Source organism: Anopheles merus, chromosome 2L (genome assembly GCF_017562075.2).
Source record: "Anopheles merus strain MAF chromosome 2L, AmerM5.1, whole genome shotgun sequence".
Classification (NCBI taxonomy): domain Eukaryota; kingdom Metazoa; phylum Arthropoda; class Insecta; order Diptera; family Culicidae; genus Anopheles; species Anopheles merus.
In genome coordinates this window covers 27,216,795-27,244,420 of record NC_054083.1, presented here as the reverse complement: position 1 = coordinate 27,244,420, position 27,626 = coordinate 27,216,795, and the positions used below count along the sequence as shown (strand labels likewise).

The 27,626-nt window shown below is 48.8% G+C and overlaps 1 protein-coding gene across 6 annotated transcripts in view; it reads left to right on the top strand.

Moving 5' to 3' along the window:
* The window catches only part of LOC121591885, a 136,839-nt gene that overhangs the window by 7,977 nt on the left and 101,236 nt on the right, over positions 1–27,626 (top strand). For 3 of the 6 annotated variants that reach the window (XM_041912939.1, XM_041912940.1, XM_041912938.1), the window contains exons 2-3: positions 2,598–4,903; positions 9,930–11,596. In XM_041912939.1, coding sequence (XP_041768873.1) covers positions 4,058–4,903; positions 9,930–11,596 — 2,513 coding nt within the window. In that variant the 5' untranslated portion in view covers positions 2,598–4,057. Of the gene's footprint in view, positions 1–60; positions 429–2,597; positions 4,904–9,929; positions 11,597–27,626 lie in introns of all 6 variants that reach the window. The other 3 variants (XM_041912936.1, XM_041912937.1, XM_041912935.1) reach the window with 3 other exon arrangements.

The window sequence follows — 27,626 nt, the reverse complement described above, 5'->3', positions numbered from 1 at the left end:
ACAGTTTGGTGTAAATTTGACATAATTACTAAAGTGATACTACTTTTCCTTTCCCCATAGCTCTAAAACCTGTCCCCAGTGCCGTATTGCGTGTGGTACATTTCATCGTATCGTTCCGATCGGCTCGCGGGTGGACCAACCCAAACCCAGCAAGTCTTACACTGGACCGGCCGACCCGGACCCAAGAGATACGGCCCTGGCCGATACATTTTGGATAGTCGTTGCCTTTTTCCTGTTCGTGCTGTGCTGCCGAATGGCGAATAAATCGTTTGTAGAGTAGTTAAGCTCGAGCGCTATTCGAGCTGTGGGTTCGTGTCTGCGGTAAGCGGCTGCTCGAATCGATCGTACACGATCGATTAGCATGCGTGACCATCGTGTGGCCAAAAACGGAATGGCACGTGGTAGTCTAACACCGACAAACCGAGTGTGTAAGTTCCAAGGTTTTCGCTTTGTTTTGACGGTCACCTGCGAAACTGCGGCCAAACGTTATGCGCCGAAGCTTGTGAAGAAGCAGGGGCGGTTTTGTTAATGGAATGCTCCGACGTGCTCACATCCATCCATCAGCCATCTAGAGCCCGCTCGTGTGTCTCCTGTACACAGCAGCAATCACAAACACACAGCGGAACCGTACATACATCATTAATGTTTATGAAATGTTGAATTTGGAACGAGGATAACATTACGTGCGCCTCAACATTGAGCCGATTGCACACAACGACGATGACTCCAACGATTGCTGTTGTTGGAAGGACTTGGACAGCGCAAAAGCTGAATGTAAAATGTGATGCCCATTTACAGAACAATAATTTGTGTTTGTGTGTGAGTCTCCATGAGCCTACAAGAGAAGGACTGGTCTGGTACGAAGTCACTGGTATTCCCTAGAATGCGGCAGCAGCAGTGCCCTAGAATGCATATGCATTTCCTAGCAATAAAGTTTCTAGTCCAGCCGGGAATCCATATTCCCGGAAGCTGTACCCCCCGTTACCATGGTCTCGGTAGGCCCCTAAAGAGAGGCTGCAGTTATGCAGAGTTAGTCTTGCATACCCGGTCGGGCTTACCTGATGGTTGCAAATTGAATATTTATCGCTTCCGCATGCCACTACCGCTGGCTCCTTCTTCGGTGTGCCTCTGCTGGGTAGGATCTCGCCGGCATCTTTATTAGTGGCCGAAAGCGCCTATCGATGTCTTAAAACATTAGTCGCTTTCAATTGGACTAGCGTGTTCTGCCCGCTCCGAGGACGAGGAAAAGCGCTCGACCGCCGGAACTCGGAACTGCTCGAAACTGCTCGTTCGCTTGCTCCGGTTCGGTGCCACCACAATTGATTCACAAATTTGTCCGTGTTGGGGCGGTTTGGTTTGGGGGGTGGCTGTGAGGTGCGGCAAAATGGGTGGTATATGTGTTGACCTAGCGAAAACAAAGTTTTCCAACACACCATGCTTAGGGGTGGGAGTTTTGAAGGTGTATGTGTGTACATGCCATTGAAGGCGGAAAGCAGTCAGTGGAGGTCACACAATAGGCATTGTGGAAAAGGCGAAACTCACGTGTGCAGCGGTGGTGGTGGATGTTTGGTTTTGTTGGGCCCGGACGATGCGTGTGTGTGTGTGTGTGTGTGCACTGCTCGATCATAGCTCATGCGAGCAAGGTTCGCATAAGCGCACACATACAGGCCCTTCCATACCCTCAACTCACTTTCCTTGGTGTACGCCCGGTTCCGCACAGCCCATTTTCTTCGAAGCCGAAAGACAGAACGTGCCACCCTGCCTCCTCCCCAGCATGATGCAAATGCGATGCAAGTGCATTGTTTCATCCGCGCCCGATCGGTGTGTGGAACGCGGTGTCGAGAAGAGAACGCTGCAACGTCATTGAACGATGAATGACAGGGGCAGCAGCGTGTACGGATACGGTGCGGTTGGCATTGCGCACATCGCCGGGTTTGAGAAATGGGGCACCATTTCTTCGGCTGGCCAGCGGTAGACGTTATGGCGATGGTTGTCTAGAGACATTCTGCAACGGTCCTGGGCAGAGGAAAAGGGCCACAAACCACTCGGCTGGGCCGTTGTTGCGCCGATCTTCCGATAGCAACTTATGCGTGATGAAAGTTTAATGCCTTTTTGCTGCGGCAGGAGAAGTATCAGCTATTTCAAACGCGCTAGACGCTTCAACACTTCTTTCCGGTTTCTTTTTTTATTAACCATCATCTTCACAGCATCTCGTCTTGTGCCAATCAGCTCAGCAAGACAGCTCAGAAATATGAAAATGCTTCAACCAGAGCGCAATGGAAAATGCAAACCAACACCACCACCAGCGACAACCGCGAGAGTACCGGAGGAGTGCGGTTGCAATAGTAGTAGAATTATCATTTTTCATTAACCAACTTAATATTCATTCGCTCATTAGCATAGCACCGTGGCCCCGTTCTTCCTCCCCCTTGCATGCATATTCATTTTGGGAAGCGAGATGGAAAAACGGAAGCGCCATCCCTTGTTTTGCTGTGTCGTCTTGCGGGAGTACACCGCAAACTGTACACAACGCCTTTAAAAAGAAGCCATTCTTGTTGTTGATTTTTGTGTCTTCTTCTTTTTGTTTCCTTTCGCAGGATTTGTGAAGCTGAACGGCCCCCGACCGACCTCGAACCGCGAACGTACCCTAAGATGATTGGCTTCACGGATTGTGTGCCGAAGAGGTCGAGACGCTGTCGACGAAATCAGCGCAAAGCTGTGGCTGCTGCTTGATGGTGCCGTGGCTCTGGTGACTGTTGTTTTTGGGGTCCGATTCGAGGACAAAACCGTTGAAATTAATCGCACAAACAATGGCTGCCTGATCTCCGCGTGCTTACACACCGCATAGCTCGGACGCAATGCTTTTGGAACCGTTGCCGTGTGTGTTTGGTAAAAAGTGAAAACAGACGCTGCCAGTGGTGGAACTGGAACCGGAAATTGCAGCAGAGCACAGGAAGAAAATATCAGAAGTAAATTGAGTTAAAATCAAAGAAGAGCTACAGCTTTATCTGGAGTTTTGGGTCAGCCATCGTCGGCACGCTGATGCTGGACAGAACTGGACTGTGTACATCGAAAGCCACAGGTCGTGTTTTTTTAGGGTACAGACACTTATTTACAAAAAAGAAAAACCGAGACAACGAGACAACGGAATTAACGAGACCAGCTAAACGTGGTCAAACACTGGTTGGGTAAGGAAAGCGGCAGAGAATATCAGCCAACGAAGGACATCGCTGATATTCTGAATCTCGTCCGTCTTCTTTCAAGTACATTCCACGTGCGCGGTTGGTTGCTAAGAAGCGCAAGCCAACCCCATGACGGTGAGGATGCTAATGATGCTCCACCGTGCGCCCCCTGCACGATAAAGAGCACGCTGAAGAGCGAATCGTTGGGTGCGGGTTCGGGTGCAACGGACCGAGATATAAACATAAATATCGTCTAATTTGAATTCCCTTATACTGAGCGGTGCCGAGGTACCACCGTGCAGGAGGCAAAACAGGACATTAAAGTCCAACCCTTTAGCCGTTGGAAACCTGGCAGGAGTGCGGAACGAGAGAGTCGGAAGGTGCTGATGCACTGCAAAAAAAAAAGCAGCATCGGTGTCCCTTTTTTCTCGGTAGTTCGTTCGATCGAAGCAAAGAGGACGAATACGAAAGCAAACAAAAAAGGAGATCATTGTGCATCCCGAATCCAACGGTTAGGCCCGCGCACAAATTCCCCTCCCAAGCAAGGCGTGTGGTTTAGGTATCGCGTTTGGCATGTTTATGTTTATGTTACTAAAACGATAAGCCCGAAATCCCGTTCGAACCGGTTGGGCAACCGCTGACGATGACCGAACAATTAGCCGGGTTAGCCAGGTCATGCCAGCCCCAGTGTGATAGGGCACCCGGTCGAAGGCTACCCAGTTCGATGGTTCGATGCGACGGACACCGTCCAAGCTGAGAGAGAGAGCGAGAGAGGAGCGACCTGGAGGATTTATTTGCGAGCCAATTGCCCGAAACGCGTTCGTGTGGGTTAGTGCGTGTTTGGTGCCGTTCGCAGGAGGGCAGTGACGGGCAAGATGCATGCGCAATCACGGGCCCATCGGAAGCCGCCCGACGTGGAGGAGGCACTGTCCTCGATGCTCTGGACGCCGTACGACAACAACCTTTCCGAGTCGGACTCGTCGGACGAGACGGAGGTGCTGCAGCGGGGCAACGGCAACCACAATGGCTATAGCTTCTTTGGAACTGGGGCAAACCCAGACCACCGGCGCCAAGCGCCGCAGCACCAGCAACAGTCACTGATGCGAAGAAGTCTTTCCGCGTGGAGCTATCGGACCAGCAGGACGACGGGGGGCAAGCCGGCCCCGAGCGACGGTGAGCCACTGGGCAGTCGGTTTAGCTATCCGTATTACGATCAGCCCGAGCTTGGCTTTGGTGCATTTGATGGTGCCGATTGGTATGGGTACGGCAGTGGTTCTAGCATCAACAACAACAACAACAGTAGCATCAACCACTACTACTACGGCTACCCGGGCGGCATTGATGGCAGTTCCTATGGTTATGCTGGCCTCGGCCAGCCGGTAACTAGCAGCAGAAGTTCCTACAGTTTTCTACCGCCACCGAAGGTGGACGAGCGACCGGCAACGACCGCACCTTGGCAAACGCTGACGGTCGCCGGTGCTGCAGACGGTCGCAGCAACATCGAGAAGCGGCGACGACCTACGTACCTGCAGCTCCAGACACCGTTCGTTGGCCGGTGGCAGGCGGGGGTGGGACCGGCCCAGCTGGAGACATCTTCCCTGCCGTACAGCTTGCTTGCACTGGACAGCCACGGCGGTGATGTTGGTGGTACAACCGCAGCAGCAACTGCAGCAGCGAGGGAAGTTGACGGCTTTGCTGACAGCTACCAGGACGATTATCAGGTTAGTTTCCCGTTTTGTGTCATTCATTAGTGCTTAATCGTTCGCTCGTGTGTTTGCAGGTGTGTGCGTGTGTATGACTGAGTGATTACCGTGTGGTTGTTTATAGGGGTTGGATGGAGGGTAATGGGATCGGATTGCTAATAAATACCCTCTTCCCTTTTCCCCTTCCCGGATGTCACGTACACTACGTGCGGTGTGTTTGTGTGGATGAAGTTGACACTAAGATTGGAAGAGATTGAGCATAGTGATGGGTAAAGTTGGACGTTGGAGTGATGGGTAAAGTTGGAAGAGAAGAAGTTGTTCGGATTCGGAGTCGTGGGGAGTTGTCGGCGAAGCCGAAGTCATCCGGAGTCATTGAAGTGGACTGGAGTTAGAGTCTGCCGAACTCGTTGAGAGTCTTCAGGAGTCGTAGTTGTCCGAAGTCGTCCGGAGTTGTCGTCGGGTGGAATTATAGTCAGACAAAGTCAATCGGAGTCCGACTCGCCCGAAGTCGAAGTTGTCTGAAGTTTGAGTAATCTAGAATCGATTTTTATTGGATTCGGACGACTCTAACATCAAATGACTCCAACTTCGAAAATGTCCGACCCTGAGTGACTACATCTCCGGACGATTCTGACTCCGGGCGATTCCGACTCCGGACAACACTGATTCGAACACTTCGGGGGATTTAGACTCCGGGCGACCTTGACGCATATTCTGAATGACTCTGAATCAGGTTTCGGACCAAACTGATGATACAGCTTCCGCCGTGTTCGGTTCGGAATTATGGGTGAGCTCCAGAGAGCCCATCACTAGTCTGACCGGAATAGTCGAAGTGTTAAGCAATCAAAGTATCGTGTTTCGTTATCACTACCGTGATCGAAGCCGTGATGTGATATTGATTTCATTAGTTTTTTATAAAGCTCAATATCCCTGAAAGAGTGCATTTTCATCGCCAAACTCGAAGCTCAACGTCCTTCAAGCAGCATGGTACGGTGCCTTGATCGAGGCGTTCCTGTTCCTAGCTAAGGGGTAAAGCAAAATCATGACCACTCATCATCACCAATTTCGTGCCATTAATTGGTGGTGCTGTGCGTGTGTGCAAGTCACTCACATGATGAGTAAGCGCGCCCTTTAAGGGTAAGTGCGTTGGTATCACCCCGTAGACAGCCTCATCTAGCCAATTGACTCCTGGGCTGAGCTTCCGACAAACGCTTCCCAGCACGTGTCACGCAACGCAAGCCCGCAAGCCCGTGCCGTTCGTTATCGTTTCACCGGAAAACGATCGCACAGAATCGTGCGTGGGTTGCCGTTTAGTGACCCACTCCGTCAGTGGTCAGTGAAACAAAGGAGAAGTGCTTCACTGGTGGCATTGAACTTACCCACGCGCTTGGGGCTCTCCCTGATAAGCGTGATAGGCCGGCACACACAGACACGCTAATGAACCTTCCACTGGTTGTGGAAACCTTCCCAAACCGATGGCTGCGGGCTATTTTCGGGAGTGGGACGCGCACATCGGGGTGATGGACATCTTACCCCCACTTACACCAAACAAGAGGGGTTATGCTTCAAAAGCCATCGTGTGTGATGTTGTGTCTAGCGGCAATGTGTCGAGTAAAAGCACACACATAGGAGGTGATAAAGTACAACGGTAAACTCTTCACGCGGCACGTGCAATGGGGGGAGGGGGGGGGAAGGAAAAAGGCAGGGAAACACTTCCGTTTGTGCGACGGGGCTGTGTTATCGGTGTGCCGCAAGGGGTTGAGGCCTGTGGGCAGCTCGTGCGTGTCGAACGCGTGGAAAAAACGGAAACTGTTCCCCGGAAAAAGCGTTCGGTCACGGTACGCGGTCCGCGACAGGGAAAGTGACCGTGATGATGTAAACCGCGGTGGATAATTATCTGACTGCGTTTGTGTATGTGTGGAGGTGGTTGTTTTTCTTTTATCACTCCGTAAGAGCCATAAAATGGCGTGATAGCTAAGGGCTTAAGTACAAGACTGCTACTGTCTGCGTGATAAGGTTTCTTTTGTCCCTTCCTCACTCACTATCTCAATGCAAATATGCTTACACTGGACAGTACTGGACCTGCTTCTAATGAATACGGCCAAATCCGCACACAATGTGTACCGGTCATTTTCCGGCCGAAGCATAAGCATAAGCGGGGCGCTCTGTGTGCTCTAATGCCACCGTCTTTGTGTGCCTTTCGCGGACTTTGGTAATCAACTGCTGTTGTAGAGTTGTTATCCCGTAATCCCTTAATCTGCCCTAACCCAAAACCTTTAATCCTACGTCCCGGTCCCGTGTCTCGCTCACTCGCACTCCGGGAAAGCCACCCCCGGACCCGGTCAGCACAAATGGGAGATTACCATTTCACCATGACAAAGGCGGCTGCAGCGTCAATGATGCTGATCATCATCAATTTGTACGGTTTGCGCTTGAATGTGCCATTTGTACCGTTTGGCGGGCGAGTTGGCGGTAGTTGTGTAGCAAATTAATAAACCATAATGATTGGCGGGAAGCTCCGGTTCGGTTTTTAGGGGGGAAATCATCATTGTCATCCACCATTCGTTACTGTTTCCCCTTATTTTCCCCAACTGTGGTCTTTATTTTGCACGCAGTTGTTGCTTCGGAACCAAACATTGGCATAGAAACAGGGATTCCCGGTCCGCTGAAATCAAAGCCTTCGCCGCACTCTGCAGAGTTTGCTCGATCATCCAGAACGATCGCAACGTTTGGAAAAGGGAGCTCGGGTTGTTTGTTCCCCATAACGGGAACCGGGCATGGAAAGTTCAAAGTAGCAGCAGGAAAATCATACCCCTCCACCATGAGATCATCATGACTAATGGTATTCATCGGGCAGCGGAAAGGGCGAAGAAAAAAACAGTGCTTCGCGAGCGCGCACCCATCTTGCGGTGCGAAACGAAACCGATGTTTCGGTCAGCTTGGTCAGCCCATTCGAGAGCGGGTAATCGAATTGCGTGACTCGTGTAATGCGGGTTGATCATGGTGCAGGTGCGCGCACGTGCAATAGGGGGAATGGAAAGGATGATGTTTTGGGTAGCAAGAAGGCCATTTAGTTAAGAAAAAATAAGGGTTTCCAAAATAATGTTTTAAAGAAATTGGTGCAGCCGGAAATAGTTAATGTTAATTCAATTAATGTCATGAAGCAACCTTTTTCGAGATGGTGCGACTTGACCGTAACAGGAACTGTGCTAGATGAGGTAAATCGTTTATGTTGGGTCTTATTGAAGGTGTTGAGTTTTGGGTACGGATTGTGTCCGATACCGTTCTTACGAGGTTGTTTTAGTTTTGGTCGTGAGTTTTAAATACTTTTTGTAAAGTTAACAACAAGAAAACATATCGTATGTATCCCAGACTGTATTAGGAATTCAATAGTAGGACGCTTAATATAAAATCGACAAAAAGATGACCAAGGATGAATGAAGAATACTATTTGTTGTTACCTAATATTTCGGGACTCTTATAATTTTGGGAAACCTTCATTACTTTTTCTAATAGAAATGTAATAGGAATTGGACTCTACGGGACCTATTTTTAATATGAACATTAAATTCCTATTAGATTTAAAATGAGCCAGTTCAAAATGGTTAGCAGTAGAGTTCAATTCCCCAGGCATAAAGTTCATTTCACATAAGAAACAATAGAGTGGTGCAAAATTATGAAAATCCCTGAGCAACCCTGTACATCAAAACGCTTCAAACCAATTGATCATCTTTATAGCCGTTTTTTTACCTTTATGCACACACATCAGGGCATGTCAACTTACTTGTAAAGTGTTACAGGATATTAAAAACAACAGAACTAGGTGCTTCTTTTTGACAGTAAGGTAGTTTTGTCTCGCTCCCGTGGCCTATAGAAGGCCATTCTGATATTGTTTGCGGACAGAGCGGAGTATTGATATGGTTTTAAAATAACCATCTAGCAGTGAGACAGCCCCGTGGTATTCTGTTAATTGCCGTGCGACACCAGCTGCAGATATTGGGTTCAATTCTAGATTAGAATCTGTAATAATAGATTCAAAATTTAGTGCATTGAAGATTCCGTTGTAGTTAACAAACTTAAATTAAAAGATAATGTAGCTTGTTCAAAAATTGAAGATGTTGAGATTAATTCTAGTTTTCTATTAAGTTACCAAGAAGGTAAATTTCATCATTATGCTTCACCTCCATTTGTGCTGCAACGTTAACAGAAACACATCTCTCTTGGTCGCTCACGATGCAAATTAAGAGCTCCTACCGCAAAAGATCATTTTTTAATGTTTGTTTGCAGAGCAAGGTAGAAACTGCATAAATCCTTCAGCGCCTACCTCCAGCAACAACTTGCTATGATCATTCTCCCTTGCAGTGAACCTCTTACGCCAAAGTCTCATTCCCGTTCCTTCGAAATCGCCATCACACCACACACACACACGCTCCGTAAATCATCACTCCGAACAGAAACTGCTCGAGAAACATGTTCGAACGCGATAGCACACAATACAGAGAGCATAAGAATGTGGGACGATACAAAACGAAGACAGGCAGAGAGACACAAACACACACAAAAAAAAAACAAAACAAAAACTCTTCGAGAACGAACGACCGAGACAGTTTCTTGTGCGCAAAAGGGCGCAAAGGCCAGGGCGTCGTCGTAAAGTAACAAAAAATAGACCCAAGACCTTTCACCACAACACACCGTTGGCGGTGTTCCGTTTCTGAGATTTTGCTTCTCGCCAAAGGCTTGTTTTTTTGCGTTCGCTTATGCTGCTGCTCGAGATATGCGCATTTATGCTTCCCCGTTTGGTTGGTTGGATGGTTGGTGCATGCACACTGAACACCGAGAAAGTGCGTATAGTTTCGAGTTTGGTGAAGCAGCCAGTGTGTATGTATGTATGTGCGCGCGTGTGTCTGTGTGTGAGAGAGGGTGGATTTTTTGGTAAAGTTTATGTTGTCTCTGTACCTTGTTCTCTTTTTCCATCTCTCTCTATTATCTCTTAACTTTTACTCACACCCTTTATGTTGTTGTGCTCATAATCTCCCTTCAACAGGTTTACGCCGATAATAATGGCAATGGGGAGAGGGTGACAGCCGCCGTCGCCGCCGCTGCTGCGCCGGATAGCAGCAACATGAACAGCATTAACAACAACACTGAGCGTACCTGCAGCAGCAATCGCAGCCCGCCAAACGACAGTTTGTGCATAATTTCCGCAATGCTGCGCCGGACGAGCATCACGACAACGGTGACGGGTGATGGTGATGGTGGCACCCCCGGAGGAGACCTACATTTGCCGTCCACCGAACGACGGTGGAAGGGACCGAGCACCACCGCCACCACCGTAGGGCAACATAATTCCACCATAGCAACGCCGTTGCTACCCTTGCAGCACGCTGGCTGCGGTAGTATTGGTGCGCTCGCAGCACCGCTCTCACGCACACCAGCACAGCGAGCCCTGGAAGGGGAAGTAGCGGCCGTGCCGTTCGAGTCCGGTCCGCCAGTGGCGTGCGCCGTCAGCGCGTTTAATTGTGTGCGGCAAGCGAACGCAGCAACATCGACGTCGGTGCGTCGTGCGGACGGTGCGCAAGCGGATCGTGTACGCAGCAGTGAGATCGATCGCGTCGTAACGGAGCAGCAGCAGCAGCAGCAGCAAGTGGTGGTGGTGCATAGTGGGGAAGGAAGCGGAGACGGCGACCGTCCCGAGCAGCTTTCCGTGGCGATGCGGCTGAACGTGCCGGCGGCCGGGCTGGCCGAGGGCGGCAGCCGGACCAGTGTGTACATTCCCGCGGAGGGTGAGGGCCCGCCCGCGGCCGGTGTGTCGCTGCCGGCGCTGACGATCCAGGTCAATCGGCTCGATCCAAACAATCAGCAGCAGAATGATGTGGTTAACAATGCGGCGTCCGGCGTGAGCATAGTGAGCTGCTACCGGGCGGCCCCGGTGGCCAGCGGGCCGCAAGAGCCGGTGGAGTGTGGGGGGCAGGGTGCCGCAGAGCAACAGTGCAGTGTGATGGTGCGCCCCGAGCCGGCGGCAGGCAGTGAGCAGCAGGGCGGTAGTGTAAATACGAGTGAGGCGGCCGTCGAGCCGATGGTGCAAGTTTCTAGTGTCGATCGGTCGATCGAATCGCCCAGGGCAGGGCGCAACGGTGCGAGTGAGTGTGGGGAGGGGGGCAATCGAAGTGCACCGAGCAGTGGGGTCGCAACGCCTTCGCGTACCTTTACGTCTACCGAGGCGCAAACGGATGACACAATCCAGCACCAGCAGCAGCAGCAGCAGCAACATCAGCAACCGCAGCAACAGTCACCTCAACCAGCGCATCTTCTGCTGCAGCATCCGGGGTTCATCGGCAGCCCGGCGGTGGCCGCGGAACCGCTCGTGACGACACTGCTCGGTCCGCCCGGGTCCGAGTTTAGTACGCGCGAGCATCGGCGGCGTGAGCGACGCGAGCGGCGGCAGGCGCGCAACCGGCTCCAGCACATCCATCCGCTGGACCCGCCGGTACCGCCCGCACCGTTGCACCGGTCGCCGCCGCCGATCGAGATCATACCCGACATTCTGCACAGCCATCTGCCACCGCCGTACACGACCCTGCCGATGGGAGCCTCCCTCCTGCCGCAGATGATCCCGGCGAATGCGGTCGCGGCCGCCGCCGCCGCCGCTGCCATACCGGTCCGGGCTGCCGATGATTGCCGCTACACGTTCCCGATACCGATCATGCGAAGGTAAGTGACCCCAAGGGTGGCCTGTGAACCAATGTTTTGTTTACTTTCCAAACGTGCATCCAAACGGCGACGGTACGCGGCCTGGGCCAATTGCGATTGATTTTTCACTTTCGTTTGTGGTTTGTGCGTTTTTTGCCCTCTTCTTTTGCCTTTTTGTTTTTGGTTTCTTCCGGACCAGGTGGAGTTGGTTGGAGGGGCTGATGTGGGGTTTCTGGGCGCCCACGAGGTAACACAGCGCGATCCAAAACTCACTTTCTCTTCCTTCGATGAACGATGGGGAGGGAAAGGAAAGTGAAGAGCGATGTCTTTCGGGTCTCGGGGTTTGAACGACAACACACCCGGCGGGGTCGTCACCTATCACCGGGAGGCCCGGTGGATAGGGGCTTTGAGTTGAGCTTTTTCTTTCCCCCGTTGTGCTGTTGGTTAGGAAGTGAAAGGATTTTGAAGAAAAAAAAATGAAGTAGTGATCCATCTTGTTGTAGGACGGGAAGCGTGGAGGGGAACGGACGGGGCAAGCGGCTGGGCTTGGGTTAATCTGCGCGACACGCAATCATCGTGGGGTCCGGGCATTGTCAATTGCATCCGGTTTGGGACCTTTTTTGGGAGCGGGTAGGAACGGTGGGATGCTGCTGAACCATGCAAAAAAAGGTATTTTGTTGGTATCCGGTTCGAAGGACCAAGAAATTTGATACGGTGTGTTATTTGGGATGGTTATATTTGTACAATCGTTTTGTACCTACAGGAAAGATTTCGTACTTGGGTGGTATCAACACTGTATTTTTTATTGTATAATTATTTTTATTTTTTTAAATAAAACCAATACTGTATTATAAATTGGGTGATGTATATTTAGGTAAATTTCTCAAGAGTGGTCATTTTTGTGTAGGGGTTTTACTAGGAGTTTTATTCACCACAACCGATGTAAGACTTAATTTACTCAATTTGGTTGATCAAAATAGGTGTATTTTTCTTAGAAATTTGTCTCTATTCATCCTATCTGTACTGTAAAGTTATTTGGAATGTTCGATTGTGTGTACAAAATGGTATTCATATGAATCAACTCAGAGTCGTTAAGTATTCAATTCCTATATAAAACTGTAATGTCAGAATGTTCCATGAAATTGCAAGTTCATACATCATAGAAGGATTTTCTTCCACTCTAGGTTTTAACGACCTATATGCGACCATTACATGTGTGAGTGACTTTGCAGAGGTCTACTTCTAAAGATTTACCTACCGAGTAATAAAAATCTAGACCATTTGTTAAAGAAGAGCAGTATACTTAATTAGGCGCATCGGAATTGTACTCGTCCGACCTTGCAGGAGACAGCGGTTTTATCCACTAAACAATTTGGAAGCTCTGGGCTTATAGAGATCCAATATTGTTTTGTTTGACTTGTCACCTGAGTCAACTCATTCAGTTCAAGTCACAGGCCTAGTCCATAACACTTCTAGTCAAAGCAGTGAAATATTCTTTAATCCTAAACTGTTCTACGGTTCACTTATCCTTCGTTTTACTCCGTTTAATGAATCCTTTAATACCGCTCTAAATCCTTCATGTCATCGAACAAAAAAGCACACATACAATTAGTAAACACTTGGCACAGCTAATTTCGTCCCGCCGTTCAACAGCTGACTTCCTGTGGCTAGGACCGTTGTGCAACTTAATTAGCGCTGTCGCTATAGCTGCTGCTGCTGCTGCATTCAAAAATTCCGCTTCACTTCCGCTTTTTTAGGCATGCCCTATATGAGCCCCGCCGTACGGCCATACACGCCGTGATGTTTACTTTCGTTTGACATACCGTTTTTACCCTCCCACGCTAACGACGCGACGACCCTGACAAGGCCGGGCTGTGTGGTGTCTCGAGCAGTGTGTGTTTTGGGGCGTCGTTGTCGTTCTGATTGTTTCGTCTGCACTACTAACTCAACCTAAAATGATGACGACGGTGCGGCTGCTTGCGATAATGAAACATGAGCCCGAGCTACGACGGGCGCTACTATGTCTTACCTGCGCCCTGCACCACGTTCTGCCGAAGCTCGTCGCCGTCGTCGTCGGTGTCTTTTCCGCGCTGATTAATTATTCATACAAAACAGCGGTGGCATGCGGAGTTTCCATCGCTCGTATTTTATTTTTGTGCTTCTGCACCACTGTGAAAACCTGGCGGCGGTGGAATTTTGAACCTGGTGGAATTCAACCGCCACAGAGGGCGCAGCATTCATCGCGCGATAGTCGTTCGTCGGGCCGGGCGGGGAATTGAGATTTACGGCGGATCCGCGATTCGTGCGATTCTTCCTAAGCTCCCCCGGTCCAGGTGTGGACGGAGGACGACTGCATTGTCTGCAGCTGCGTGCCGGAAGTGGTGGAATGTGTATGGCGCCGGGCGGTGCCGGGTTTGAGAAGATAAGTGATCGGTTCGAGGGGTCGTCCGCCCGACTGCTTTGACGTAATGCTCTCGGTGATTCGGTGTGGCCGTAGCGATTTTGCTTCGTTTTATGTGTAAGGGTGCTCTATTTAACTGTGGCGGTGGCACCACTATTCGAGCACCACCGAGCACTACTACAGCAGTGGTTTGTGTTACGTGATACGCGCTTGAATCAAGCATTCACAGCAAGAAGAAAGTGACTTACATAGCCCTTTCTCATGAATGATACATCGGAGCGGTAACCAACAAAAAACGCTGTTGTGAGGGTGGAAAAATGCCACAAAAGAAATGATGCCTTCATCCGGAAGCGGAGCGAAGAGCTGCACATTAATTCGGTGACTTTCATTTAAAGCCATAGTGACCATGGTACTGCGCTGTGATCCGCGGATTCCGGAGCCCGCAGTGTGTTCTTCACATGACGCAACGCATGTCTTGCCTGTTGTGTACGTTGCTTGTTTTTTTATTGGAAGCGTATAAATGCAGTCGGATATCATTTCTTTATGGCGTTCCATCGTCGTTGTTGCGATGGCAGAGCGGGCTGGGCCGGGCACGTGATGGCCTAATTATAAATATGCATTCCCAGCTTCGCCTCGCTCACAACTCGATCGGATGCCCTGTTTTGTTGGCCGGCTCCGTTTCATAAGCAGGAATTTATAAACAATGCTGCTTCACTCTCTCTTTCTTTCTTGTTGGGTTGTTTTTCCCTCAAAATGTTTAATCTCACCGACGTTGAAAGCTTCTGGTCGCGCTTAGCTTTAAGTTGAAATAATTATGTACACGTTGTTTCATTTTACGCGTTACGTGTGTACAACATGCTTTTCTCGTTATGTTTTCTCTGCCATCGTATAAGTTGTGTTGTTTCATTATACAGCATTCGTTTGGCTTCTTTTAAAAAATGTAACGATTCATGTACGGATTAATGATTTTAAAAGGTGCTGCTTTGTTTTGTACCGCGTGATGTGTGCTGTTCCCCTGGCTAACTTGCAGGAAGTAGGGGAAGAAGATGTCTTTTAAAATGTAGGTCATTGTGCATTGTGCGGAGTTGAGGGGAATCACAAATGATGATGTTTCTTCCATCAGCCTGGAATGTAGAACGTGCCCCGACAGAACGTTCCTCGCTTACGCCACAATTTTATGCTGCCGCTGTCATAAAGCCAGTCTCTCTTGCTCCGGTTTTGCAATCTGTCCTGCCTGTCGCCGGTTGCGTGTGCCGGTGGCGTTTTCTTATCGAAAGATGTCGCCACGCACCGTTCTACGCGTTGCGTCATTTTTATAAAAGGCCTCCCCACCATCATTAAAGAAAAGTGCTTTCGACGTTCGACGGGTTTGGAGGGAAGTATTGGGTGGGGACGGTTTGGGCTTAATTCTGGTGGAATTGCTATTTGGTACATTTGTAGAATTGGATACATTCTCCCGAAATTGGACGTCCGTGCGTTGTCCGTGGCCCCATGATGGAGGTGTCAAAGTTTCATCTCACGTAACGGTCACGCGCGGTGTCAGAAAACTTTGGAGAGAGAGAGAAAAAAACCCCACCACCGACCAACAATGTAATCTAGCAACAAATGGCGGCTGTCCTGGAAAAATGTGCGGTCCAGCGTCGGTTGCTGACCTTTCCACGGGCATAAAAATAGATGAATTTCCTCCATTTTCCCCATGCTTGTTTTCACACCATCAGGATCATGTCACTCGTCATCCCACAATGTCACAATGTTCAACGTTTTCCACTCCATTCCGGAGGTACCGGCAATAGCTTTTCTCCATCCGTCTTCCCCCGGAAGACCGGCTCAACATGACGTACCCGGTGGAGGGGGGTTTTTGGTTCGAAATGACAGAAACGGAAATTAATTCAAATATTCATTTCCATATCATCGGAGCTGTCGCGCGTGGTCCGGTGTTTTGTCCCCAGCCAAGTATCGGAGGGCGAGAGTATATTGTGTCCCCACGCCCGGGGCCGCACTGGCTGATGGCGGATGGGGAACGATAGAGCAGTGTGAAAAAGAAACGGAAGGATGTTTGGTTTCCATCGCCATAGGAAAAACATACATCAACATCCAACATGTGTGTGTGTGATGTTTGGTGTGCCCCAGTTTACACCACAGCGTCACTGGAAGGGCGTCACAGAAAAGTGTCAACGCCGGGGAGACGGGGGAGACGGTGGGTGGCAGCCACCCGAATGTGTGGGTGAATTTTTAGAAAGTAAATCGTCGCTCTGTGAACTCGTGCGGCAGGGCGAAAGGCTCGCTAACAAGACGGTGTGGCGGTGCCGCGTTTGGAAGAATGGATCGAATAAATTTACTTCTGTCATAAATTTTGGGGACCCGTGGTTGACACTCTTCACATTGGAGGGCCTGTCAAAATGCAGCCGCCGCTTGGAGTGGTGCCGACGGCACCTAATATTAGACGCGAAGTGCATTTTATTCCCCTTTTTGCCCGAATGTATGCTTTTTTGTATTCCATGTCTTCAGCTGCTGCGGGGCGGATTGATAAACGACCGGCAACTGGTCGGTATCGTGGACAAAATCTTCTCCCCCTAAAAAGTCCAACACTGCTCAAGGTCTCGGCAGACAGAGCGCTAGACATTAGTCAATGCGTGGAAAACGGAAAGCCGATTTGGATGGCCGAGGCTTTCTGAGGTGCTATTTTTAGTGTTCCCGCTCGGGACAGATCCGTTGCAACTGTGAATGCACCATTAAGCGTGCGCGCGCGCGGGCGATAGAAGAGAGTTCTTGGCTCGTATGTGGTGCCGTATGTTGTTATTGCGTATGGCTTTCTTTTTGTTTTTTGCTTCTTGTTTGTAGTGTGTCCCGGGCCTGCACTTTGCCTGAGGGTGATAAATTTGCCCCTACCTTGCGCGGGACGCTTCGTGGTGTCGCGACGGCGGTAGGTTTTCCGCTTTCCCGTTTTGGAGAGGGGGAAGGTATGCGCATTTCACTGCGTCGCGCCACTCGTTGCACTTAATTGCTACAAATCTCTGCGAGCGCAACGGCGGCGGTGGTTCGCGTTCTCCGTTTGGTCGTTTTGGTTTGGTCGGGGCGCCCCTCTTAGCACAAAGCCGCGTGAGTGTGAAATTAAAAGCAGGATCACTTTTCCTTCAAGGAAAAGTGCAATTAGCTACCACCGTGAAAGGAGCGAGCGAGCGAGCGGTATGATGTTTTATTTTTGTTTCACAAACGCTCTCTTAAGCGCAGGGCGACCAGGCCAAGGAGGGAGGAGGATGTTGTGCTTCTGCTAGCCTATTACACGCTGCTTCTAATTATAGAGCGGATGTTCGGGTTCGGAAATGTCACTGGAATCATCTAGCTGCTGTTGGCAGCAGAGCAAGCAACAGACGCAGCTGTGTGCCTGCGCAGAGAGGAGAGGGGAGCGGGAATCGAATTAAATGTTTTTATTAGGCGTAACATGAGATTTGAGAACACACACACACAGCCATACATGCTGGAGGACGGTACACATCCCAACAGCCGAAGGGAAAGAGGAAGCGAAGCATGAGATTGAAAGTGAATCCTCTCGTGATGCTGCGTTTTTTGTATGCATGTGTGTGTGTTTTATGCCATAGAATCGGTTTAATGCTCCACATTTGCTCCGACTGTGGGGGGAGGGTTTCTGTCAACCTATGTAACGAACCGGGCGGTATCGGTTTAATTAAAACCATTCACCACACTGAGAAGCGAATCGGCGCAATCTGCTCCAAACTTTTACTGCTTTTAATAAAAAGAGGAATCGCTTTCTGTAGTGAGCTGCAAAATTGAGCAAATATTAATTAAGTTTCGTTTTTTTTAAATCTACGAAGACTTATTTTAGGGATCGAACAATAAGGATATTGAGAGTTTAAACTGGAAAACGTGTGTTGATTTTTCCTTATTTAAGGTGCAAACATAGGTAGCGCGAAAGGGAAAATTAAATTTTGGTGCACAAGAGTGAATGTTCTGTTTTATTTATTAAATGGGAGCTAATGTAAATGAGGGATGAATATCATTTCCTATCATCCTTTATTTACTGTTTTAGATGATTTCTAGAATATTGAAAATTCGATAATTTGATTAGAAATCACGTTAAAAATTTAAATAATTTCATTACCAATTACCAATTGCAGCTGGTTTTTATTCCCATAGAGTATGATACTTATGAGTATGAGCCGGTCTCATGGTACAGTCGTCAACTCGTACGACTTAATAACATACCCGTCATGGGTTCAAGCCCCAAATAGACCGTGCCGCCACTATCCTGCTATGGGGGGAAATCAATAAGTCACTGAAAGCCAACCCCACAAGTGGGTTGGCAGGCCTTGACCGGCATCGGTTGTTGAGCCAAAGAAGAAGAAGAAGAAGAAGAGTATGATACTTAACAATTATGACAATATTCTATACAAAATCACCCGTTAAACTAAGCTCATTTAGGCTAGCAAATCAATTCGAATCAACGTTTCCTAATATATGACTCTTTCTAAGAGAAAACGTGTTTTTTTAAGAAAACGATTTTGAGATGCATCGTTGTTTGTAAAACATGTTGCAATCTGATGTAGCAGAGCGCAATTATCAATTGAAAATATGCGTATATCCCGGTAGATGAACATTTCCACCGACTCGCGCTGTTAATTCAATACTTAAATCCCCCTTAACGTCTAAACAAATACAACCAAACATCCAAATATTCATTAACACGTTCACGCTACCACCCCTAATCACTGCTTTAACGGGCGACTACAAACAGAACCTTTCAAGCAGTTAGATACCAACACAACTACCAAAAATTGGCGTGGTAAATGCTCCAAACAGCTTTTAGCGGGTGCATTCCTTGCCACGCGGCACGGTTAAACACGTTGCAGCCCTCTTGGTGGGGCAGCCAGTGTCTTCAAAACACACGGCGGCAGCACAAACACGTCCAACACACCGATACAAAATTACGGCACTGGGACGACTTCGTGACTGAGAAACTGATCTTACCGCACCTCAATTTTGTGGTGCTTTATTTCACTACCCACCGCCCGAACACACAGAGGCGAGCAGTTTGCTTTTCTTTGTCCAGTAATCTGGGCCAAATTCATTAGACCGCTCCCCTGTCCCGTCGCCGTCGCCATCTCGTCCGATCTCGTGGAGAATTGTTGTCGCGCTTTTTTCCCCTCTACGTTCACCTTCACCTTTCGCTAACCTCGTTTACGCGGGGGAAAATTGGAGGCGAAGAAAAAAAAAACGCCGGGCGCTAAACGATGGCCACCAGCAAACACACTACCATTTGTCGAAGGTTAGTGTACCCCGCGTGAGGAAGCACTTGCAATGAACGAAAGAAAGAACAAATGCGAGATATTTTGCAAGAAAAGTTTCAAGTGCGTTTGAAGGGGAGAAGACATTGAGTAAAATCAACTGAAGAAAGGAAAAAGGGATCGGTGTTTTGGTGTTGAAGGAAGAACAAAAATGCCGTCCGTACAAAAAGCAGGAGCTAATGTCCACAAATTAGTGGGGCTCCGTCTAATCGTGGCGTTCACCAACCCCAAAAGTTCTCTACTGTTGTCCGTCCTAATGTTCTAACAAAATGTCGCCGTGGTCGATCCTTTGTTTTTGCTACGGCCGACAAAATAGACGAGCGAAGCTAACGCGAACTTTAAACCACAAAGGGAAATAGAGAGAGAAAGAGAGAGAGAGAGAGAGAGAGAGAGAGAGAGAGAGAGAGGGAGAAAGAAAAAAGCGATAGAAAACTATCACCACAAACCCCCGAAACACAAAGAGAAGTAGCGAGACGCAATAGATGAGTCTTAGACACAAAAGAAACAGGCACATTGGCTGCCAATGATGTGCTAGCAGCAGCAGCAGCAGCAGCAGCAAGTCTGCTAAGCAAAAACCTTTTCCCACTTTGCTCCCATCTAACTTTCGACTTCAAGTTTTCACTGATCACCTTTTTTGTTTGGTAAGGTGGAAGACGTACAGCGACTGCTGTTTATGTCTTCCCCTTTTGGCATGGCAGAGAACGGAGAGGAACTGGGGAGATCTTTTCAACAGTGTTTAGCTGTCCATCTGCGGGCAGCTGTGCCTAAAGACTCTACCATCATTCCCTCCGGAGAGCAAAAGACAAACGGTTTTTGGACCGTTGGCGATCGAGACGGTTTAGAGCAACTCCCTCGCACTCGTGATATGTCCGTGGATGGAAATTCAATCAATCAAATCGAATCGGCGTTTGAGATGTTGGTGGCTGACTGGTGGAGCAGTGATGTGAGTTTGGAACAGGGAGAACGGAATGCCGCAGAGTGTGGTGAGAACAGACGCCTAGAATCTTGGAACGGTAGAGGAGGTTTTGAGGGGTAACATTAATTTGATCGTGGCGAATGATCCCAGCCGGTGGGGAGTAAGACCCAGCAGCAGCATAGACAGCCACACGATCGGATACAATGTGTTGCTGGAAAAGGGAAGGGAATGTTCGTGGGCAAAGGCAATGGCTCCAATGGTTCTTAAACATTGCTAATGATCGACAAAAACGAAACGTGCGCAAATGCGGTGCGGGTTTTGCCTGCTGTGTTCCCGGTCGCTTGTGTTTATGATCGGGAATTTGGAGTTCGGCTCCGGAAATCCCCATCTCGGTCTATGCAAAGCGGTACATGTGGGTAGAGCGCCCGGGGCTGGAGCAAAACAAGTGTTTAATGAGATTGAAATTGTTCTCCACCACAGCCAGCGCGCACAGCGCCTTAATGGGCATGCAAGAATAGAAACTTTTCATCACATACACACATATATATACACGCTTCACCCTAATGTGCATGACCTTTAACGATGATTAAACGGTTAATTCCTCTTTATTGGATGCGGGGTTTGAGCGCTTTTCTTTTGCTGCGGATCTTTGACGTGGGGATTATTATTGGGTTCGCATTGGGCTGGGAAGGATTAGTTGCGGCAGATCTCGCATACTTCGGATCGCATTTGGGTAATAATGGCGGGAATAATGGGGGTTTTGATCTTCTGTTTTTGATTACCACAACGTTAGGAGAGCGAGCGCTCTCGGTTCCGTTAGATCGCTTAGCTTGAGGTGCGGTTTGTTGAAAATGGTGGTTGATTTGTTTGGAGCAGCAAGGTGTCGGCGATCTTTCGGACAAAAAGCAGCCCTTGGTTCGAGAGTTCCGCGATCGTTAGAAATCTGTACCGAAATCATTTTTTTAATAGAGGGATGCCAAGACGCTGCCACTTGCTGTTGCGGTTCTTTTGCGGTGTTTTTTTGGACATCATCAGAATGAAGAGAGACTGGCGAGCGAGAAATGTAACTGACAAGACAGCATCACGTGCTTTGCTGCTGATGTGCAATTGCTGTTTCGGCACGATGTTGCTAATGAATTTCTTTAGCGCTTGCAAGCGAACTTGGGTTTGAGATTTGAGAAATCGTGATTGACCTGCATTTGGGTGCTTTGGGGAGGGGAATGTTTCTTTTTTACCGATTTTTTTTTAAATCGTTTCAGAACTTATTGCTTTCTAGGCTAGATTGTTGCAACCATGGCACACATCATCACACTGTAAATTTGAAACCTGTCCTGAAGTTGATAAATTCTGGTCTGTCTTGAAGGTTCTCATGAAAAAAGGGATATTTGATTCAATTTAGCCCAATAGACCCCTGGTAGACCCGTAATGCTCTCCAATTTCAAGCGTCAAGTTGCCCCTCCTATGTTTTGTATGTTTGGCTCAGTTTTGCGAAGGTCTCGATCCCAGTTCTGAAGGGTTTTTGGGGGCTATCGCTTAAAAGCTTAATACAAGAGCAAACAAAAAAACCCATGTCTATTGAAGTTTGAAGGCGGTTCGTAATTAAGTGTGACATTTTTGCATTCCTTCTGTCGGCGGCGTACCTGTGGCCCAACTGAGGATAAAACACACATTCCTCGTCCCGAGAAAAAGGGTCTTTCGACCCGGTTTTGGGCTCAAGATTTAATCAAGGTACGCTCTCGCAAAAAAGGTGGTCCAATCCCCATGAGCGCATATTATGAAATTGGAATACGTATGTGGGTATGTGTGTGTGTGTATGTGGTGTTGTTATTTTATTTATATTTTCCTTACAAATCTGCTCTTCCAAACCGTTGAGAAAAGGTCGCCCAGGTAATAGCTGGGCAGCTTTGTTGTTGCCGTTTGTTGCACCGACCGGCTCTCGGGGGCTCGAAACTGCTGGAAACCTAATGCGAAAAGCGAGTCCGCACATAAGCGATTGGGTTTCACTTGGAACCGCTCTTTATAGAAGGCCTTCTGCCGGGCGGCTTCTACGGCCCGCGAAAGTGGAGCATCGTGTGTGGAGGCGCGAGGCAAAAAACACAAAGAAATGGAATGATGCTGGGGTGCGCTCGATGCTCGATGACACGCCGTCGATGATCGTGCGTTGATGATGAAGAGCGTTGCGTAGCGTGTTTTTTTGTTGTGTAGTGTGGTCAAGATGTTATTCTGCTTCGATCACGATGGGGCGGTGCTTGAGAAATGGCGGCCTCGATCAACATGTTTCATTTTTCAAAACCTCATCATCAAACACGCACACGAACGTTCAAGACGCTTCGTGCTGTTAGATGAACAGCTAGGAAATAAGAGACACACAAAAAAATGGGTAGCAATGGGCGCTGATGGTGTGTGACTCATGCACTGCCTGATGCTGCCCGGAGGGCGTTTTTTGGGTTGCTAAAACAATTTTACGTAAAAACCGAACAACCATCAGCTCAGTATCGCTCGCCTTTCGCCGTCGGCTCGTTTAGATAAAGCGTTTTAAGCGTCACTGTTGCGCTGCAGGGCGTCAAGTGCGCTTGGAGCGCAAGCATACGCCCCCCGAATCGATGGTTTGCTGATTAAACGATGGCCCATGAATAATGAATGCAATTTTTATGTTGATGTGAAGTGGCCCTTTCAAACAGCAGACGGCTCATCTGCCAATGCGTTCCAATGCGCGCTCGGTCAGTTCGGAGCGCAAACGAGCACCCCGAGTGCGTGAGCAGGCACTTAGTTTAATTAAGCTAACAGCCTATAAAACTCGACTAAGCCTATACCACTCGACCAGATTGTGTGTGTGTGTGTGAGTAAATGAGTGGCGACTAATAGAAGGAACGGTTCCTTGTGAATGCTTCTTATTGAGCGTGTTGAGTGTCGCTCTGGGCCTAAGAAGCATCTGTTGCTTGTATGTTGCGGTGGTGCTTGTTGCGGGACACTCGAGAGCTGCCGAAACGACTTTCTGCCTGTGCCGGAAGCAAGTGAAGTGCGTCTGTGAAGATGAGAGTAGCTTATTGTTTTCATTGTGTTACGACACAAAGGTCCCAGCATCTTGAACACTGACTGTGCCAGCAGGGATGTGTTTTAGTACCCGTCACGACGAAGGATTTGTTGCTTTTTGAAGGGATGCTTTTATGTTGATGTTGTTACATTAAAAAAAAAACGCATGTCCTTTATGACACTCTGCGTTGAAAGAAAGGACATTGCCATGGGGAGAAGTTGAGCTTTTGTCATTTTTATGTCATGCCATGCCGCGGAACCATCTTCCGGTAATGATTTTTGGTGAAACACACACAAACAACCACCATCATCATCACCAGCATCTCCGGAGGGAACCCACACAACGGGTGATGCCTTTAAGTGGTCTTAAAATGAGGGGGCCATGTATCGCCATAAATGTTTGCCCTGTCGACCAGAGACTGTAGGACACCGGTGTGTCCGTGTTTGTTGAGGTTCAAAAATCAACAAGCGAATAGCATTTCATGCCTGTGTAAAAAGCCGCATTTAAAATGGCTTTAAATTTCGCATCCTCGCCGCTGCTTGGGTTCAGCGAATTGTGTTCTAACCGTGACACGGATTCTACCCCTTGGGGTGTCCAAAAGGGGGCACACATTTCTTGGAAGGTACCATCGCCAATACCGCACAGGGTGCAGGAGCAGCAGCAAAAGGAAACGAAATCCTTCAACCAACTATTGCGCGCCATTCGAGGTCGGAAAGGTTAAAAAAGGAAACGACGAACCGCCGTATTATCGGTGCCCTGCGATGACATACTTTTGCGCTGTGTGCCTCTGCGCGCTTGTTGCCTGTTTCCTCTTCCCGAAAGCCAGCTCGTGACGTTTTGCGTCTCGTTTTTTTTGTTTTGCGTACCCTTGGCTGCTAACTATCGGCCATTCAAGGACACACGACGACACCTTTCTGTCTGATTCCGAGCTGTGCCGTGCGCGCCATGCTGTGCTGGGTGTGCTTTCGTCGCCACGTGAGTAATCGCTTGGGCCCGTGATTCATTTATGATGGCGTATGATGGCGGGGGGGGGGGGGGGGGGGGGGGAATGTTTGTCTCCTCGTATCGTAGTGTTTTGTTAATGACATTCTGAAAGGACTGCTGCAGACTGCTTGGGTAGGATGTAAGGCAACAATTATATAACATGGCCTTTTTTGTTGTTGCTTCCCGCTTTCGAGATGAAGGGAGAACCATGGCGAAAACGGAAATACAAGGAACGTTTCGTACCACCCAACGATAATTCCTACACAACTCAAGGACATGGCAATGTGAAGAAGCAAAAAAAAAAGCTTTTTAAAAGCACCTAAAGCTGCCTTTCTCACTAGCTCGTTTCTGTCGGTTCGTCACCATGTTTGCAATCTAAAATGAATATCAAATCGAGCGCAAATCGTGTTTTCGTCGTGTTATCAGCGTTCCATAGAATCGAGAGGTTTTCAAGGTGAAAGTCTTCTCGGAATGGATTTTTTTTGCCGATATGATCTCTGTGAAAAATCACCTTTTCCCGTGGTAGTAAACTTTCCATGGTACAGCGAGAGAGAGAGAGAGAGAGAGAGAGAGAGAGAGAGAGAGAGAGAGAGAGAGAGAGAGAGAGAGAGAGAGAGGAAAAAGCTTACGACGTGCCGACGTGTCGGCATCACAGTTATCTCCTCTAATCAGCTTATTTTTCAATCATGTCAACTATTTACATGATTTTCCTATTTTTTTTTCTACTACCACCGTAACTCTGAACTTTCCCACGAACGCGCGATGGTAGGAGACGACGGAGAACCCTTAACACGTTGACCTACATTTGCTTTCTCCCTTTCTTTTTGCCTCTCCCAGCACGTGATTGAAAATGTCAGAAGACTGCGTGTGCTCTGTGTGCTGGGGGGAATGTTTTCGCATTTCCCTTCTGATAGGAATCGCCCCCAAAGGGGGTAGCTCGGTTTTGTATTTCGCTTGCGTATCAACACACACACTCACGGCTTTCGCATTCACCGGCATCCAGTCACTCAGCCGTTGGGAAATGGATTTATTTTTGCCAACGATGCACACCTGCCAGCCGTTGTCGGGTGGGTGCGATACGGGCAAACGCATTGAATTAATAAGGTTAGGAATCGAACGTCGTGTGTGTGCGTGTGTTTCCGCCGGAACATGGGGCACAGAAATGGAACGATTGCATCCAATCGGCAGCAGCCCAAGCACCACCAAGCAATCGAAAGTGTTTGGCTGTGGGAGGTGGTGGCAGAAAGAGAAACCCATGGCGGCGCATCGGTGGCCCTGTGGGGAGCTATCGGTGGTGCATGCGAACAGTTTGGATCATTATGAAACGCTTCTTCTCGTACGATGCAACGAAGCGCGTGCATAACGACGACGACGACGGCGACTACCGTGCGCTTTATGCGTGTTTTTTTCCCCCGTTGCTCTGTACGAGACCGTTTCCGGTCATAGTTGAGTGGCAGTGGAAAACAAATAGTGGTGGCAAGAAGTAGTAGCATGACGCCCTTTCCGATGGTTTGGCAGTAGCGCACGGACCGACGGATGTTGCACGGCTCAGTTCTACGTTGTGAGTGGGCAGTGAAGTAGAACAGAGCGCGTCCATGCGCGGCGCACTTCTTAGTCATCGCGCAAGGCGGCGATGCGTCGCAATGGCCACTAAAACTTTGATGATTCATTGCACTGTGCGATCTGGCGAACAGTGAAAGGAACAGTGATTGAGTGATTTACTCCGTTTCATTCAGTCGCTTCTTTTTCGACACGTGTGTCTGAGTGTGAGATTGGAAATAGCGATGTCTACGCTTCGGTAAATTGGGAATTGAACTCATCCCCTTCCAAAAATGACCTCAAGAAATTAAAAATAAATCCCAATCTTCGTTTTCAAAGTGACCTTGGTGATTGTTTGGACCAGGAATATAAAATCCCACCTCCTCCTCTTCCAAACTTTAATTATCTTGCCGAGGCTCACAGCTACACTCCCCTAATTTGGCGTGCTGGTTATTAGAAGCTGGCCCTCATCCCGACCGTGGCGCTGAATAAATATCAAAAAATTTTCGCCATTCGCTTCGATCACGTAAGTGTGCCATCTCTAAGTCCCTTGTCGCGAGGGATCCCGGTCCCCGAAGCACCAAAGCAGCATCATTAAATCAAGCATCTCAATGTACATTGCCAGTGGGGAAGTAGGAGATAGAGCAAAGAAGGCAGTAAATTTATGCATCCCTCTTCCCCCAACGCGAACCTCCCGTCACGTCGAAGGTACATTATTATGGCGTACTTTATGTGTATCTCCCACGACGATCGCAAACCGAGCCAGATAGAGAGAGAGAGATGCGCACGATCCGCGAATTGGTCACGTGACCGATACGAATAATGGGGGACCCGGGTGATGTGATAAGCAATTACGCGAGGGTTCGAAGATGAAGATGACGTTGTTCGTGGTGTCCTCCTCCTCTACCATTTATAGATTGGAATCGCTCGAGGGAAATGTAGCAAAAACATACCCCTAAATTACGTGGCATTAGTGGGTGGGTATTGAATCTCTCCATGCCGGCCTCCACCTTATCGGCCGTGGTCGGTGTCGACGATGACAGACATTTCCTGAAGTTTTCCATTTTTCCAGAGGGTGTGGGGTTAAAGTACCCATCGTATATATTCAAAGGCGTGTGCCGTGCGCCAGCTTCATTTCGGGGTTTTCCTCTCGGGATCCCAAAAACCCCTGTCCGTCCCGTCGCTGGTTTCGGATTGAATTCCCTTTTTATTTCATTTTTCATGCTAGTTTAGGATGGCTTTTCCCGCATCGTCCGGATGTCATCCTGTGGCAGTGTGTGTACGGGTTCTAGTTACTATTTTCGGCAGCTTTTCGGGAAATTCGTCCGTAATTTAACAGCGCCGCTTAATGGCGTATCAACTAACATCCTTCGAGGAAAGGGCCGGGGGATCGTGACTGTACGAAGTTCCGTTTATCCGCTACCTGCCCACCACATATTCACATACCCCTTCTTGATCCAGCAAAACGAGAACCAGTACCGTTAGGGGATTAGTTGAGTTCGTTCGTATTTCGCGGCACCGTACAGAGTCGGTATTAAATTTCCAAATATTTGTCGAACACTGATGACACGGCGCGCCGCAGAATCAAGGTGGTGTGGTGTGAGTGTCTGTGTGTTTGGTACCCCGAATATCATGTTGCGCGGGGCCGGGCCGTGTGCTTCATTCCCGTGTGGCCCGGGAGCGCTAAACTAGTTTGATGTTAAATGTGTGGAAAACACGTGGCGTGACGCGATAAGGAAGTGTGCGGCGTGTTATCTCTCCGGGGTTTATAGCCTAGGGGGTGGACGGGCTGCTGTCAATGGTATGAGCATGGGAAGCATAGAAGTGAAGGAGGGTGCGGTGATTTCATTGAACACGTTTTATCGAGTGAAAAT